At 40.0% G+C, this 15,573-nt stretch overlaps 1 protein-coding gene across 6 annotated transcripts in view; it reads right to left on the bottom strand.

Moving 5' to 3' along the window:
- Nucleotides 1-2,508: 2,508 nt before the first annotated feature.
- Nucleotides 2,509-15,573, bottom strand: part of DOCK9 (dedicator of cytokinesis 9) — a 282,353-nt gene continuing 269,288 nt past the window's right edge. For all 6 annotated transcript variants that reach the window (XM_058548414.1, XM_058548411.1, XM_058548416.1 and 3 more), the window contains exons 49-53: nt 14,500-14,710; nt 9,013-9,203; nt 6,105-6,205; nt 5,831-5,969; nt 2,509-3,782 (exon numbers count right to left, since the gene is read on the bottom strand). In XM_058548414.1, coding sequence (XP_058404397.1) covers nt 3,660-3,782; nt 5,831-5,969; nt 6,105-6,205; nt 9,013-9,203; nt 14,500-14,710 — 765 coding nt within the window. In that variant the 3' untranslated portion in view covers nt 2,509-3,659. The remainder of the gene's footprint in view (nt 3,783-5,830; nt 5,970-6,104; nt 6,206-9,012; nt 9,204-14,499; nt 14,711-15,573) is intronic.

The following is a 15,573-nucleotide window of genomic DNA, read 5'->3' on the forward strand; positions in this document are numbered from 1 at the left end:
ATGTGGCCGCTGATGCCCTGCTGAGATAAATGACCACTTGTCCCAGAGTATTCATCTCAAAAGCAAGCAAGGGAGATGATAAAGATGGAAGACTTGATATAGTTGAAGAAGAAAAGCCAGAGGTAATAAGGTGTCTACGAGTACTTGGGAACAACTAGTCATGCGTTGCTTAACAATGGGGATATGTTCTGAGAAATGCATCATTAGGCGACTTCGTCCTTGTGTGAACATCATAGAGTGTACTTACACAAACCTAGATGGAATAGCCTACTACACACCTAGGCTATATGGTATAGCCTATTGCTCCTAGGCTACAAACCTGTACAGCACGTCACTGTACAGAATTTTGTAGGCAATTGTAATATAATGGTAAGAATTTGTGTATCTAAACGTATCTAACATAGAAAAGGTACAGTAAAAATACAGTATAAAAGATAAAAAATGGTATACCTGTATAGTGCACTTACCATGAATGGAGCTTGCAGGACTGCAAGTTGATCTGGGTGAGTCGGTGAGTAAGTGGGGAGTGAATATGAAGGCCTAGGACATTACTGTACACTACTGTAGACTTTATAAACACTGTACACTTAGGCTACACTAAATTTATAAAAAAAAGATTTTTCTTTCTACAATAATAAATTAACCTTAGCCTACTGTAATGTTTTTACTTTATAACCTTTTAAATTTTTTAAAACTTTTTGACTCTTTTGTAATAACACTTAAAACACAAACACAAACACACTGTACACCTGTACAAAAATATTTTCTTTCTTTTTTTTTAAAGTCACAGAATCTTTTTTTTTTTTTTGAGGAAGATTGGCCCTGAGCTAACATCTGTTGCTGATCTTCCTCTTTTTTTTTTTTCCTCCCCAAAGCCCCAGTACATAGTTGTATATCCTAGTTGTAGGTCCTTCTAGTTCTTCTATGTGGGACGCTACCTCAGCATGGCTTGATGAACGGTGAGTAGGTCTGCGCCCAGGATCCGAACTGGTGAACCCCAGGCCGCTGAAGCGGAACATGCAAACTTAACTGCTACGCCATTGGGTCGGCCCCCCAAAATATTTTCTTTTTTTTTTTTTGTGAGGAAGATCAGCCCTGAGCTAACATCCATGCTAATCCTCCTCTTTTTGCTGAGGAAGACTGGCTCTGAGCTAACATCTATTGCCAATCCTCCTCCTTTTTTTCCCCAAAGCCCCAGTAGATAGTTGTATGTCATAGTTGCACATCCTTCTAGTTGCTGTATGTGGGACACGGCCTCAGCATGGCTGGAGAAGCGGTGCACGCCCAGGATCCGAACCCAGGCCGCCGGTAGCGGAGGGCGCGCACTTAACCACTAAGCCACGGGGCCAGCCCATATTTTCTTTATTTACTTAGTTATTCTATAAAAATTTTAAAAATAGAAAAAAATTTAATTTAATTTTTTTACTTTTTAAACTTTGTTAAAAACTAAGACACAAACACACACATTAGCCTAGGCCTACAGGGCGTCAGGATCAACAATATCACTGTCTTCCACCCCCACATCTTGCCCCTCTGGAAGGTCTTCAGAGGCAATAACATGGAGCTGTCATCCCTATGATAACAATGCCTTCTTCTGGAACACCTCCTGAAGGACTTGCCTGAGGCTCTTTTTGAGGAGGTGTTTCTCTTTTCAGAAACATGTCCCTGGTGGTTTACTTGATTTGTTTCTTTTTTTCATCATTTGCTTGCACCATGAACATTCCTCTCTATTAATGAAAATCTTTTGGTGATAGGGTCCATGTTTTCAAACATTTTAAGGAGCTTGTGGAGGTCTGAAAAAGCTTCTGCTAAACCCTTCACTGTGAATTTTCTGGGAGGTTCTTCTTTGTCTTCTCCTGCAGTTTCCGCTTCTCTTGCCTCTTCTTCACTTAAGCATTTCTGTTCTAGTTCCAACAACTCCTCATTAGTTAACTCCTCAGGAACCATCTCTAGGAGCTCCTCAATGTCACCCTCATCCACACCCAGGTTAAAGTTGTTTGCCATCTCAACCACAGCCTTGTTGATGTTTGCAATCTCTTCATCCTTGGCAAATCCTTTGAAGACATGGACGAACCTCTAACTTCTTCCAGATGCACCAAGCAATACGAATTTTTCAGCTCCATTATAATCTTATGGGACCACTGTCATATACGCAATCCATCCTTGACCAAAATGTTGTTATGCGGCGCATGACTATAGTAGAATTCAGAGCCAAACCACAGTGTAACAAAGCATTTATCCAAGTTCTTTGGAAGATCTGGCCCCTAGACCTGCCTCGAAATCTGTATCATGGAAATTTACACAAAAGCAGAGAAACTGGTATAATGATTCCCCACGTACCCAACCTCAGCTTCTGTCAGTCTTGTTTCATCTACCAACCCTCTCTTCTTCCCCTTCAAGTATTTTAAAGCAAATTTCATACACTATGTTATTTCACCCCCCAGTATTTCAATATCCTGCCCCTCTCAGGACTGTCAAACAATAAATACCCAGTATTCACTACCGGAAAATCAGCAATGTTATTTTTAATACAGATGTGGTACAGAATGTTTAATTACAGCAGGGCAGAGTTTCTAGTTAAATAAAATTAAAAACCTTTATTTTCCCAAATATAAAATTACTAAATTAATGTCTCAAAAGAAAATATAACATGGTGAAAGCTTTAAATTACACCACTATTCACCACAGGATTTATGATTTACCAGTTACATACTCCACCACTTTGGCAAAAGGATGAAAATCTTAAAACAGTTTATAAACCTAATAATATAGCAAAGACTGTATACATCTCCATATTGCACTTTTTTATGTACAAGAATAAAACAGTAAAGTGTATTGCATATACTAAGAACAGCACAAATTTTTCACAATTAAACTTATGCAGAAGCTGATGTGAGTATTAAAAATGTAGAAATGTAATAATGTATATACAGAATGCTGAGACTGTATTAACAAACTCTATGTACATAACAATATACTGTACTACTTTTAAATTTTTAGCATAGTTGTGTTTATTAATACAGGCCTTTGGTTCTAAACTGCCTGACTAGTTTTAGGCTCACATAGTTTCTTAAGCTTTCATATTTTTTAAATGCAAGTAAATGAGTATAAAAGCACTAAACCTTCTGGTTCACTGGTACAAAAATTACAATGGTCAGTTTCCTTAGGTCATCAAAAACTAGTCACAAAAATAATTCTTGTATTCAACCTGAATGTGCCACAGGAAAAAAAAATATTTTCAAGATTTTCCAGCTTAGCCTAGAGGCAAAAGGTTACCCCAGCCTCAATTTCAGTGCTACTGTCCCTGCTATGTACATTCTAGAACACTCGTTTTCTCTAGGCCATTTAATACTACTCTGTAAGGAAGAATAAAATTTAACTCCAGCTTAAGAGTGTCCACCACACATTTCTGTTAAGACATAATGAAAACTTTGAATATTGCCAGCGAGATTTAAAAAAATATGTGCACCCTCTTATGACTCCTCTAGAAAATGTGCTAAGAAATAACACAGTTCTTTATCTCCTTTCTTTCCCATTCCCCCTGACTTCTTGTGCTCGGTCTTCCCCGTGTCTTGCATGGGCCCAGTGATTAGCTTTGGAAATCATCCTGAGTTTGCAAATGACAAAGTAAGTCCCCACATGTGGTCCATGAGGCGAAATCACACAACTGAGGACGAGCTGGTCATCCCATGAACCATTGTGCTTGTTGGAGTCCCACTGATGGCATTGAAGATGTGAAGGGAATTCGGCAAAACGCTCGTCTTCTCCTCCAGGGGGCAAATCTTGAGGCACAGAAACACAATATTACCCAAGTGTAATGCCCTGAACAACATTTCTCAAAATGGTGCATTTCATGTCACATGTAATTTATTATCCAACGGTCACTGTTACTATGAATGATGGTGCACTCAGATAGTTTGGCTTTGGCAGTTTGCAGAGGGATTGTGTCAGCTCATCTAGTAAATGACCTTTTTCAGATCAGGATTATAAGGAGAAAGTCAAGAACAACATGTTTTGTTTCCTTTACAAGTTAGTGAATGGTGAGCCTTCTGGACTCACCAGATTATAAACAGCTTGAAGTCTATCTTACATATGCTTGATGGGGACATGACCTAGCCTTGTGCTTTGGAAAAGTCTTTTAAAACGAATCTGGAGCATCTGTGTTTCTCTACTGGCTCCTTTTCTCAGGCTCTTACAGATCTCCACCCTGGGAAAGAGATAGTGGCTGCCCCTCTGACCTGAACAAGTCTCTTTTCACACTAGGTAATGCAGGGGAGAATTCTAAATGCAAGACTTGACCTATTGCCAGGCAGAAACTGAGAATAACATACACACTCAGAGGCTCCCCTGGAAAAACCAAAATCAGGTCTATTCCAGGTCATGACCCTTTTTGCTTAAGGGTTCAAAGGAGTTTAATCTTCACAGTCGTTGGGATAATGAAAAGTTTAGGGTGCAGTTTAGAGCACAGCACTGCATTAAATGTCCATAAAATCTGGGGGTTTACTTTACTATTTTCAGCCCATAATTTTTTTCTTTTCTAGTGCCAAATGCTGGCACCCACTGATCAAGCTCTCCATTCTGTAGGAATCTGGAGACTTATGGAAAAGACCTTGAGCTTTCTCTAAAAACTTGTTCCCATGAGACCTTCCCTTTCTGCTTAATTACAACATATTTATTTCTTTAATTATTTCCATTTTTTTCCTACTTTTCTAAATCCCGAGAAGAGGGTTGCCTTCTTTTGCATATGCGTTGTCACTATGCCAACGTCTGCAGTTGTCCAAACTCAGTAATAACTTCGTTGGAGTCAGTTTATCAAGGTTCAGAAAAATAAAATTAAAAAACGACATTACCATCCCATCTGAACGTGTGAGCATGGAGGAGAAAAAAAGCAAGCAAGTTAAAGCTTAGACATTTAAGCTAGTTTCCTGCAACAGAAATTTCCTAACTAAATCATCATGTGACATGTTAACTGACACAAATGGTCCTAGCTTCCATTTTGCAAGACTGAAAGACAATAATGTAGGGAACAGACCAAAGTAGTTACGTTTTATTAAGGTGTTATTATTAGTGTTAGCACTAATTGTAAAGACTGGTACTGTGACTGGAATGAAGTCACTCTGGTTGATGGACAATGGACCCCTTGAAAAACGATAATGTGGAAGCTGTTCTTTGACATTCACTTGGTTCCCTGGGTAGCTGTCCCTCTGATGACTAGTGAGCCCACATAAGTAATCCTACTGAAAGTAATTCATACAGGAAGACGATAGCAGCCTTGTAATTAGGAAAGATGCCAGTAATGACAAGGAATATAGAGGTAGCCAGGAAGAATCCACTGGGGCACCCAGGTTAGCTGTAAATAGTCAAAAATTGAACAACTCTATTTTTTTTAAATAGTAAAAGACATTTAATGCAACAGATAATTCCTTAAATCAGGTTAGTCAACTCTGTTCTTTCAAAGGACTGGGTGAATAAAGAAAATTCTAGGAAGAGTACGGGTATTTCTTTTTATGTGAGTTTTTGTTTTTTGTTTTTTGAGCTAGATTCGAGTGGGGAGGGTCAAGCTTACAAACTGTGGCCACCTCTAAGAGCAATGAAGAGGAGGTGGGCGCTGCTCCCCTCTGGTCATGTTAGATACTAACCAGTGGGCAATTTGCTAGCTGTTCCCCCAGTCACCTGTGGTTAGATAGTAGCCGCAGTGTAGTATGCTACATTATTCTCCAGATATCAAAATTCTGGAAGGATGTCAGAAGGTTTAGGCCACCATAGGGTGTACTTGAGACCCCACCTGATGCGTGCTCCCTAAAAATGAGAACTCCAGGCTGACACTTACCTGCTCATGCATGATTTCAGAAAGCTCCTTTGCCATTTCCCTGTAGTTGGCCTTCATTTCTTCCTGATACTCTAACTGGTCCTCTTTAATCAGCCGTTCATTTACTGCTAAGGCTTGACCACAAGCTTCCACAAATTGCCTGAAATGGTGCGGGAGAGAAAAATAAAGGCACGTAGAGGACAAAGAATGAGTCTAACTGGTGGTACTGCTTTCCTGAATGAGCATAGACATGATCAATACTTGAAGAGAAAAAGACATTTCCAGTGTGCTTTACCTGAAAACTTCTTTAAGCAACTTCACTTTATTGTCAGGATATCTTTTCGTGTTTGTGTCATCTAAGAAAGCTCGGGCATATGCCAGTGGACCAGCGTTGACCTAGAAAAAGAACAAAGATTTTAAGCTATGTTATGAAGAAAATTTTCATTATCATTGATTTAGTTTCAGTTGGCAAGTACTAAAAATGCTGTCTGAGTTAGTCATGACCCCTGCTCTCCAGGAACTTATGACCCAAAAAAGAAAACTAAGAAAAAAGCTTATATTGTTATATGTTGTTTGATTTTATCATCTCAGCCATTCTCAGGGCACTTGTGATGATGGTTCATTTTATGTAGGAAGAACCAATGCTTGGAAAACTTAAGGACCCATTCAAGGTCAAACAGCCAATAAGCAAAACACCTGCGATTGGAGTCCGGGTCTTCCAATTGGTATTTGTGCTGCACTATACTAAAAGGGCGATCTAGTGAGTTCAGTGAAAAATTGAAAAATACAGGATATATGCTAGTTTTTAAAAACCAACTTGAATTGAATTGTGTAGACAGCCATGGGCAAACTGATTTGCTATCCTCAAATGAAGTAACAATCTGAAGTGTGCTGGAAGGCCAAAGATTAGGGGCATTTAGCAACGTGGTAAGTGAACCAGAACCCTGCATCTCTCTTTCAATGAGCCAAGAAGAGTTCTCTGAAGTTGGGTAAGTCAGGAAATGCGGAGAGAAGGAAGGTTAGACACATTGGATGTGAAGGAGAAAGTTTCAGGCATCTGAGACAGCTTGAGAAAGGACTTGACCATGTGATTACTGCATAATTTTTCCTGGGAGGTCTGGTGGGCTTGGAAGGTAAGTAAGTAGGGAGGGCTGTCTGTCTTGTCTGTCACTGTTGGCAAAGAGGAAGGGCTGTGATTCTGATCCATGGTGTGCAGGACTTGTACAGTAATGGCAGGAGAACCGAGCTGTGCGAGTTCACACCAGAGGTGGGAAGACAGATGGCCACTGTGGTTAGAGGTGGGTCCTCTGAGACAGTAACAAGTAGCTAACCTTCTGTGATGACTGGATGTGTTATCACACTGGATATGTGTGGGGACCCATGTTAACAACCTGAAGATGACCCAAATGACCAATTATCCAAAATGATACAATATATTCAATTTTAAGAAGATGCAAAGAGGAAAGCTGATGAGACTCATAAGGTCTCATAAGGTCAAGATCTTGGAGGGTAGCACCATGAAGGCACCCTGATGGCTCTGTCCTGTACAACAGCAACCCCAATGAGGCTCTTGGTTAAAGAATTACAGAAATACACAAATAAAATGATAAAATTAATTTCCTCTGGCTCCAACTTTGTTACCTTGGTGGGCACACATGTATAAACTTAACCTCCTCATTTCACCATGGAATTCTTTGCTTTTCATGATGACTGAGCATTTATAAAACTCTAAGGTCACCACCAAATGACAGGGCACAATTTGCCCTTTAGAAAGCTCAACCTTCCCAGCCCTACCTTTACTGGTATCCACACCCCTCTGCTGGCCTTTCAATAGAGGCTGAATGTTCCCAGGCCATGTTATTGAGTGGTTTTGTTTTTAACTGCAGAAAATTGTGGCCTCTGGACCCATTATGTAACCACTCACATTGCTGGAATATTTATCATATTCACTTGATAACTTATTTTAGCACCTAAGTCTTTTGGGCCATAAGGGAAGATGTTAAAAACATCTGTAAATACTTTCATGGAGAATGACAATTAGAAAAATATTAGGCAACAACTCAGCATGAATCGAATAAAAAGTTGACAAAAATTGATTTCAGAAAATGAACCAAGAAAATCCCCAAATCTGTATACTACAATCTACATGTAACTTTCATTAACACACCCTTCTTGAAAGAGAAAAGAGTTGGAGGTAGGGAGATACATATATACACACATATATATATGTCTGTATGTATATAAACAGACATATATATAAAATAAGTGCTAGAGTTATTTATATGCCCTTAAAAATACCAATAAAGCAAGAGGATACTAGTCACTGGACAGAGGTGATTTAACATTTACCAGTTTCCTTGGAAACCATATAAGTAAGAAACCTTTTAAAAAACGTATTATTGCAGTATAATATACAAGCAGAAAAGTGCATATAAGTGTACAGCTTGATGAATTTTCACAAACTGAACATATTTGTGTAATCAATACCTAGATCAAAAATGATTTTTCCATAAATGGGTGCACAACACTTAGGTAGCTATATGGAAAAAAACATATTTTGATCCCTATCTGCTACCACATACAAAATCACTTCCAGATGGACTGCAGATCTACATAGGAAGGAATGCTGAACAAAGGAGGAGAACATAGGAGAGCATCTTTGAAACAGATTTAAGAACAGCTTTCTTAAAAAGGACACAAAAAATGCTACCAATAAAGGAAAAATTGATTCACTGGGCTATAGTAAAATGAAGAATTTCTGTTAATCAAAATATACCATTAAGAGAGTGAAACTTAAGGTATTTTTTCAGATACAATTTTCATAGAACCAGAAATGATAGTTTTATTTTAAAAACCTACAGCTACCCACACTTCTTTATATTTAGAAGAGTCTTGATGCTTCCAATTAGGCACCTAGAATTCCCCAAATTACCAAAAAATCAGGTTAGTATGGAGAGCTGTCTCCTGCCCCTAGCTGACAGCTTAGCAAGAATGACAGTTCTTGTAGGTAGAATGGGGTGGGGTGGGGGCCCTAAAGCTACTGCCCCCTCTGGTATCAGGAGAAACTGCACAGACACTGGGGGGAGGTAACAGGGATCACCTGGTAAGCCAGGGATCTACACTAGACCTTGGTGGTGTGAATGACTTGAAATTTACCGATGTCCAAAGGAGCCTTTCCTCTGTCCTTGCGTGGTTTGGCTCACCTGAACACTCACGCTGCCCTGGAGTTTGAGCTGCAGTTTGATCATGTCCACTTCGGCTGAGGAACACAGCTGCCGGAGCTCAGCCACTTTCTTACTCATCTCATCAATGGCCACTTCAATGGGGTTCAGGTCGGTGTGGTGTTGGTACATGACGGGGATCCGCTTCTTTACGTAAGGGAAGCAGTGTATTGCTGCAGAGCAACAAGTCTCAGAATTATTCCGTAGCTTGCATGATCTTTACTATTACTGAAGTAGAAGTAATTATTATTCCCATTTTACAGATAAGAAACCCAAAGCTTGCCAAAGTCATATGCCAGTATTTTGTGGAACCAGAATATTGTCTTCCTTTATCACTGTTTATGTTTAATGACAAGTTGTATCATATGAAGTCAAGAGAGCTGGGTCATTGTTAACCTTTAACGTGAGAAGTTTGTCTTTGAAGAAATCACTTTATCATTCCCTGCTCAATTTTCTCATCCATGAATGCCCTGCCTTCCGTGGAAGTTGTGAGATCTGAATGAGCAAGTAGGTATAAGATGGCTTTGAAAATATAAAAAAGACTAATCAGTTTTGAGATATCACATTCAGATTAAGTCAGAAAATAGTTCATATAAATATCCTTGAGAAAATTCATTTTTCTTCATAGAACAACTCTGAATCACAGACTTAAGTCTGCACAAATCGAGAAATCAATGAAAAAAAACAAGTGAAAATATATTTCCAAGCAAAGTATTTTATGAACCACAAATTCATAAACTGTTGGAGTAGTACTAATAAAAAGATACTTTGAAACGTAAATGAATAAAAAATGTAAATAGAAACATTTACTTTTTTTAATATAGTTTTTTATAAAAAAAATCAATGTTTTCATTTACCATAATTAGATAAATGAACATATCAACAACAAAGAGTCACGTTTAAAAATGAACAGCTGAATTCAATTTGGGTCTGTTTCATAGTTCCACTCTTTATATGGTATATAAATATCTATAATATTCTCATTTAACATATATTAACTAATAGATATGTAGATATATGCTTAAAAGCTTACTTTATTTTTTAACAAGCAAAAATAGGATGGGAGTGTTGTGTCCAGATTCGTTACTATTTAGTAAGGGGCTGGGGGGGGTTTATTCAGAAAGGACTTATTACAAAATGAGAAAACAGGGCCCTCCCCATAGAACATAGAGTTCTGATGGGTCCCCCAAAGTCTGGAGAAAGCAGGAGAAGATGTTCAACTCAATGCAACTTCATTTGTCACCCACTCACAAACCTCTTCTAGTCTCTAAATGTTTTATCAACCTAAGACTGTGTCTCCTATTTCTTTTGCGTTCATGCAGACACACAGTTTTCAGGTGGCAGCACTGGGATGGATAAAGCCTCTTTTAACTGAAGGCTCCTTTGGTAGTGTGACAAGAGTGATGCACTGCCGCTTACCAGCCCAGGAGACAGGGAAATGGTCCTGCAGGCAGAGGTGCAGCAAGCTGTGCCGGACTGATATGCTTTACAGAGGAGTGCTACAGCATGCCCATTTGTAAAAAGAGGTACCGACGGAAACGGTGCTTGCGTTTCCAACAGCCACGTCAAAACACATGTGATTAGTCACAGTGTTTGAGGGCCATGGTGCGATGACACTGTTATTTCAGAGAGAAAAACCATCTCCAAGGATGTTTGTGAGGTGTCCATGATTACGTCCATTTCACTCAGTGTGAAAGTCCTGAGTCACTGCTTCTTGTTATGGTAATTAGAGACACAAAGAGGTAAAGGAGAGGTATAACGATACAGAAAACTCCGAGTCTGTGCCTGAGCCTACCAGGTCCATGTGATCTGGGACTCCCCCTGCCTTCTTTGCTGGATCACCTCTCCTCCTCTCCCTCAGGCTCACTGGGCTCCAGCCACATCAGGCTGCTGGTCGTCCCCTGGTCCCCTGAAGGCACTGGACACAAGCATCCCCGTTATTGGCCTTTGCCCCAGCAGCTCCTTCTCCTTCCAGATGTTTGCATGACCCACTCCCTCATCTCCTTTCAGTCTGGACCCAAATGTCATCTCCTCAGTGAGGCCTACCCCAGCCACCCTATTTAAATGGCAACCCTCTCAACTCCTCATTTCCAATCTCCTTTCACTCTTGTCCAGAACACGTATTACTTTCCAACACAGGTATATTTACTCATTATGTTTACTGTTTATCATCTATCTCCTCCTGCTACTATCTAAGCTGCATAAGCCAGAGAGCTTGGTTTTGTTAGTATGCCAAGTTGGAATACTGCCTGTGCTCAATATATTTTGCTGAATTAATGAATGTATTACTGCCCAAATGACTAAATGAAAAAGGAAACAGGCCTGAAAGGTGGAAAATTAGGTGACAGACTGAGCGATCCATCACGTTATTAATAAACAGCCCACATTTGTGATCTGCAGCCCTTTAGGAAGGAGGATGACGAACAGATAGCTGAGAAGTGTGGGTGATTGTACAGTCTGGTTAGACTGAATAGAAGGTGAAGGGCAAGAGAATATTTCCCAGCTGAGTTGGAGCCTGGCATGATTTGCAAGACTTTGGAATGGTGATTGGGAAGAAACTCCACGAAGTTCCATGAAAAAAGGAAAGGAGGGGATCGTGCTGGGAGGCAGGCTCAGAAATGTACTCCAAAGGGGCTTGGAGGGTGATCGTTAGGTTTTTCAAATGATCACACAATTGCAGCTAACTGAACCATCCAGGAAAGTGAGCCTTTGCTGGGTTCAGAGGGCAGTGAGGGCCGGGGTGTCCCTAAAGCTTGGAAGACCAAAGGTCAGGTTTGAAGCAAAGCTATAGAAGAAGAACCTAAAAGATTAATAACATAAGGGAAAACTCGCAAGCTCAAAGTCTTCAGAATATCCTGGGCTGTGTGTCTTTAACTGAAGGCTGATACAGAGTTTACATGATTTTAGTAGTATTTTTATAACCCCTTCTCTAAATCTTTACACTGCTCAGTAACTATCCTTTCGATATTTTGAGATCTTTCAGGGCAATAATGGCAGCTGTTTTTGTGTGTTTTGTTGCACTATAGTCCCCTCTTGGTCATCATCAACTGCAAAAGGCAAGGAGCCCGATGGTGGGTGTGATCTAGCAAAATGAAGTAAATTCTCTTCCTTTTTGGGTAAAATTTACAAAATTCTTTAACATGAGATGGATAGTATAACTCATTTTACAGATGAGGAAACTAAGGCACAAAGAGGTTAAGTGACCTGCCCAAGGCCACACAGTGAGGACGGGACCCAGGTCTGCAGGACGCAGGCCCAGGCTCTGCATTGCCCACAGCTGTGCAAGGTGGTATTTCCCGAGCTGACAACATGTGTGTTAACTCGGCCACTCTCTGCAGTGGATTTACTCTTTGCCCCTCAGAGCTTTGCTTACGTCCTTTATCTAATCTAAAATATTTCTGTGAAAAAAATGGTAAACTGTAAGCTTCAAGGAAATCTGGCCAGGGAAAACACCCCGTGGTAACTGTATGAATCAGTGTGCTACCTGAGCAGAACAATCGTAATAAAAACCCTGACCCTGACTCATCAGTGAACTAGGTTTATTTAAAGCAGCAGTTCTCAAACTTGAGCGGCATCAAATATCTGCAAGGCTTGGTTAAATACAACTAGCCAGGCCCCACCCCCAGACTGTCTGATTCAGCAGGTCTGGGTGGGGCCGGAGAATCTGTATTTCTAACCGGTTCTCAGGTGATGCTGATGCTGCTGGTCTGAGAACAACCTTTGATAAGCACTAATATAAGGAATCAAAGTCATCAGAGCTATAGAGATAAACATTGTAAGCTGGTAATTCTCCTAAAATGACTCCATTTAGAAATGTGAGTTATCTTGCTTAACAAGAATTTGCTACGGTGTCCATTAGAAAAACAATTCATTTACATATGGTGGAGGGACACTATTGTTTGTGCTTATCATGTTATCTTATTCTAAAAGCAGGAGTAGGGACTCTTTCTTTAAGAATGTAGTTATTCCTTTTTTTTAATTTTAACTTTTATCTCAGTTCCCTCATAGGAAGGGTGAAAAATTCCCCTGCAATATGCTATTCTGAGCTATTTTATAATGAGTCATATTCTTTCTTTGGTAACAGCTTTACTCAGATAGCAATCACATACCACAGAATTCACCCATTTAAAGTGTAAAATTCAATGGTGAGAGAGGAGCCTCATTTCAAATGCAGCATCTTAACAATGCCCCTTTCATTTATTATGATAATATTGCATATTATCACACAGATGGAATACTTCTAGACAAACAGTGGGTGCTTTCCCAGTTCGACTAAACTATGGCTACTCTGAAAAACTTGCCTAAATAGTGGATATAGACACACCTGGCATTCTGAAAAGGCCTCCCCACTGATTTTCTTTCTTTCTTTTTTTTTTTTGATTTTTTTTTTTTATGTGTGTGAGGAAGATCAGCCCTGTGCTAACATCTGCCAATCCTCCCCTCTTTTTTTTTTTTTTTTTGCTGAGGAAGACTGGCCCTGGGCTAACATCCATGCCCATCTTCCTCCACTTTATATGGGATGCCGCCACAGCATGGCCTGCCAAGCGGTGCATCAGTGCTCGCCCGGGATCTGAACGGGCAACCCCTGGGCCACCGCAGTGGAGCGTGTGCACTTAACCGCTTGTGCCACCAGGCCAGCCGGCCCCCCCTCCCCCACTGATTTTCTTCAAGTCAAGAAAGTGTTTTATTTTATGTTACCCCAGTAATGTTGCTGACCCTAATCTGAGAGTAGAGGGGCCAAGCTCCCCCAAAGATAAAAATCACTCCCAAGGTGACTTTGTACTTGTCAGGAACTGGGAAATGATGAAAAATATATTTCTGAGAATGGGTTATCGATGGCTAAACAGTGCCAAAGGATCAACAGCTGCAACAGCTAAACGGGAGGCCTCTGAATGCAGTGAGCTTCCTGGTACTGGAGGTATTCAAGCTGAGGTTGGCTAACCATTCTCAGCAATGATGCGGGAGGGATCCAGCCTCATGTCCTATTTATTCACTCAGCCTAAAATCTCTGAGCAGGTCTGTGCTGGGTGGGACCTGTGCGACAGAGATATATAAGGGGTCTCTTCCCAGGAAGTAGGCACAGGACTTGTGTGCAAAGGCTCTAGACCTGGGGGCCATGGGCCTAGAGAGGGGTCCACATGGGTTTTAGAAGGAGTCTGTAAATCACCTGAAATTATGTACAAAAGCATTTTGAGGAGGTAAGGGCCCATCGTTTTCATCAGATTCTAAAAAGGGTAAGTGACCGTACATTGGATATGAACTTCTGGTCTGGTGCAAGAAAAAAATGCAAACAGATAAAAAGAAAAATGTCATGAGTATTCAAAAGTAAGCATTAGATAAACGTTAAACTGATATGGATAAGTGGGGAAAGTTAACTAAGCTTCTGGATCCCTTCAGAGAGCTCTTTATCCTGGTGTCCAGGCTGACGTCTGGATGTGATTCTTAAAGAAAGGAGCCGAGAAACGGTACCTGTCAATATGGTGCGCCGTTTGCACTGCTCCTCGACCCCACCCTGCCTTTTCCCAGTCTGAGTGAAAGGCATCTCAAACATGAAGCGGCGGATGTTATGAGATCTTTCAAACTCTGTTTTCCTTTCTTGCAACTCTTTTTCATCAAAGAATGGGATCACATGAGTCACCTGGATATAAGCATACTTGGAATCCAGATCCTTAGGGTTGACCTTCAAATGAATAAACAAAATGGAAGATTAGTGCTATTTCAAAGCATGCCTAAGCTATGTTTTTCCACTTTTTATTAGTAAAAGTTTTGTAAAAATTCAGGAAAGTTGGAAAAAATAGTATAACAAACACTCACACACCCACCACTTAGAAAAACTGCTAATACTTTGCTATAATTGTTTCACATATACACACACATATACACATATGTGTCTGGAGACACACACGTACATATAGACATTTTTTTCTAGCCGAACCATTTCAAACTAAGTGGCACACATCATGACACTTCAGCCACGTGGCTGAACGTGAGGAACATGTGAACATCAGGAACATGTGTCCTAAACATGAGGACATTCTCCTCCATAACCACAAAACATTATTGTACCTAACAAAACTAACACTAATTCCCTAATATCACCCAATACCCAGTCTATATTAAAATTTCTCAAATGTTCCCAAAATGTTATTTATGGCTATTTGTGTCTGAAACAGAATCTAATCAGTGATAACACTTTACATTTAGCTGATACGTCTCTTTAGTCTTATTTAATCTAGAAGAATTCCTCACTATTTTTTTTTCATGACACTGAATTTTTGGAAGACATCATGCTAGTTTTCTTGTTGAATGACTCCCCATCTGAATTTCTCTGACTGTTTCCTAAACTGTACTTTTACATATTTGGCTCAGAGAGAAAAATGTTTATTTTAGTAATAATGTTTAAAATCTAGGTCCCCAAATTATAATTAATCTGTAGACAGATTAGATGTAAACAGATGTAGATGAATTAATTTAATACAGGTACAGACTAACTAATCATAAGCTTAGTTCCTGATTAACTCAGCACATAAATGCTTTTAAAAC

This window comes from Diceros bicornis, chromosome 9 (assembly GCF_020826845.1).
Source record: "Diceros bicornis minor isolate mBicDic1 chromosome 9, mDicBic1.mat.cur, whole genome shotgun sequence".
Lineage (NCBI taxonomy): Eukaryota > Metazoa > Chordata > Mammalia > Perissodactyla > Rhinocerotidae > Diceros > Diceros bicornis.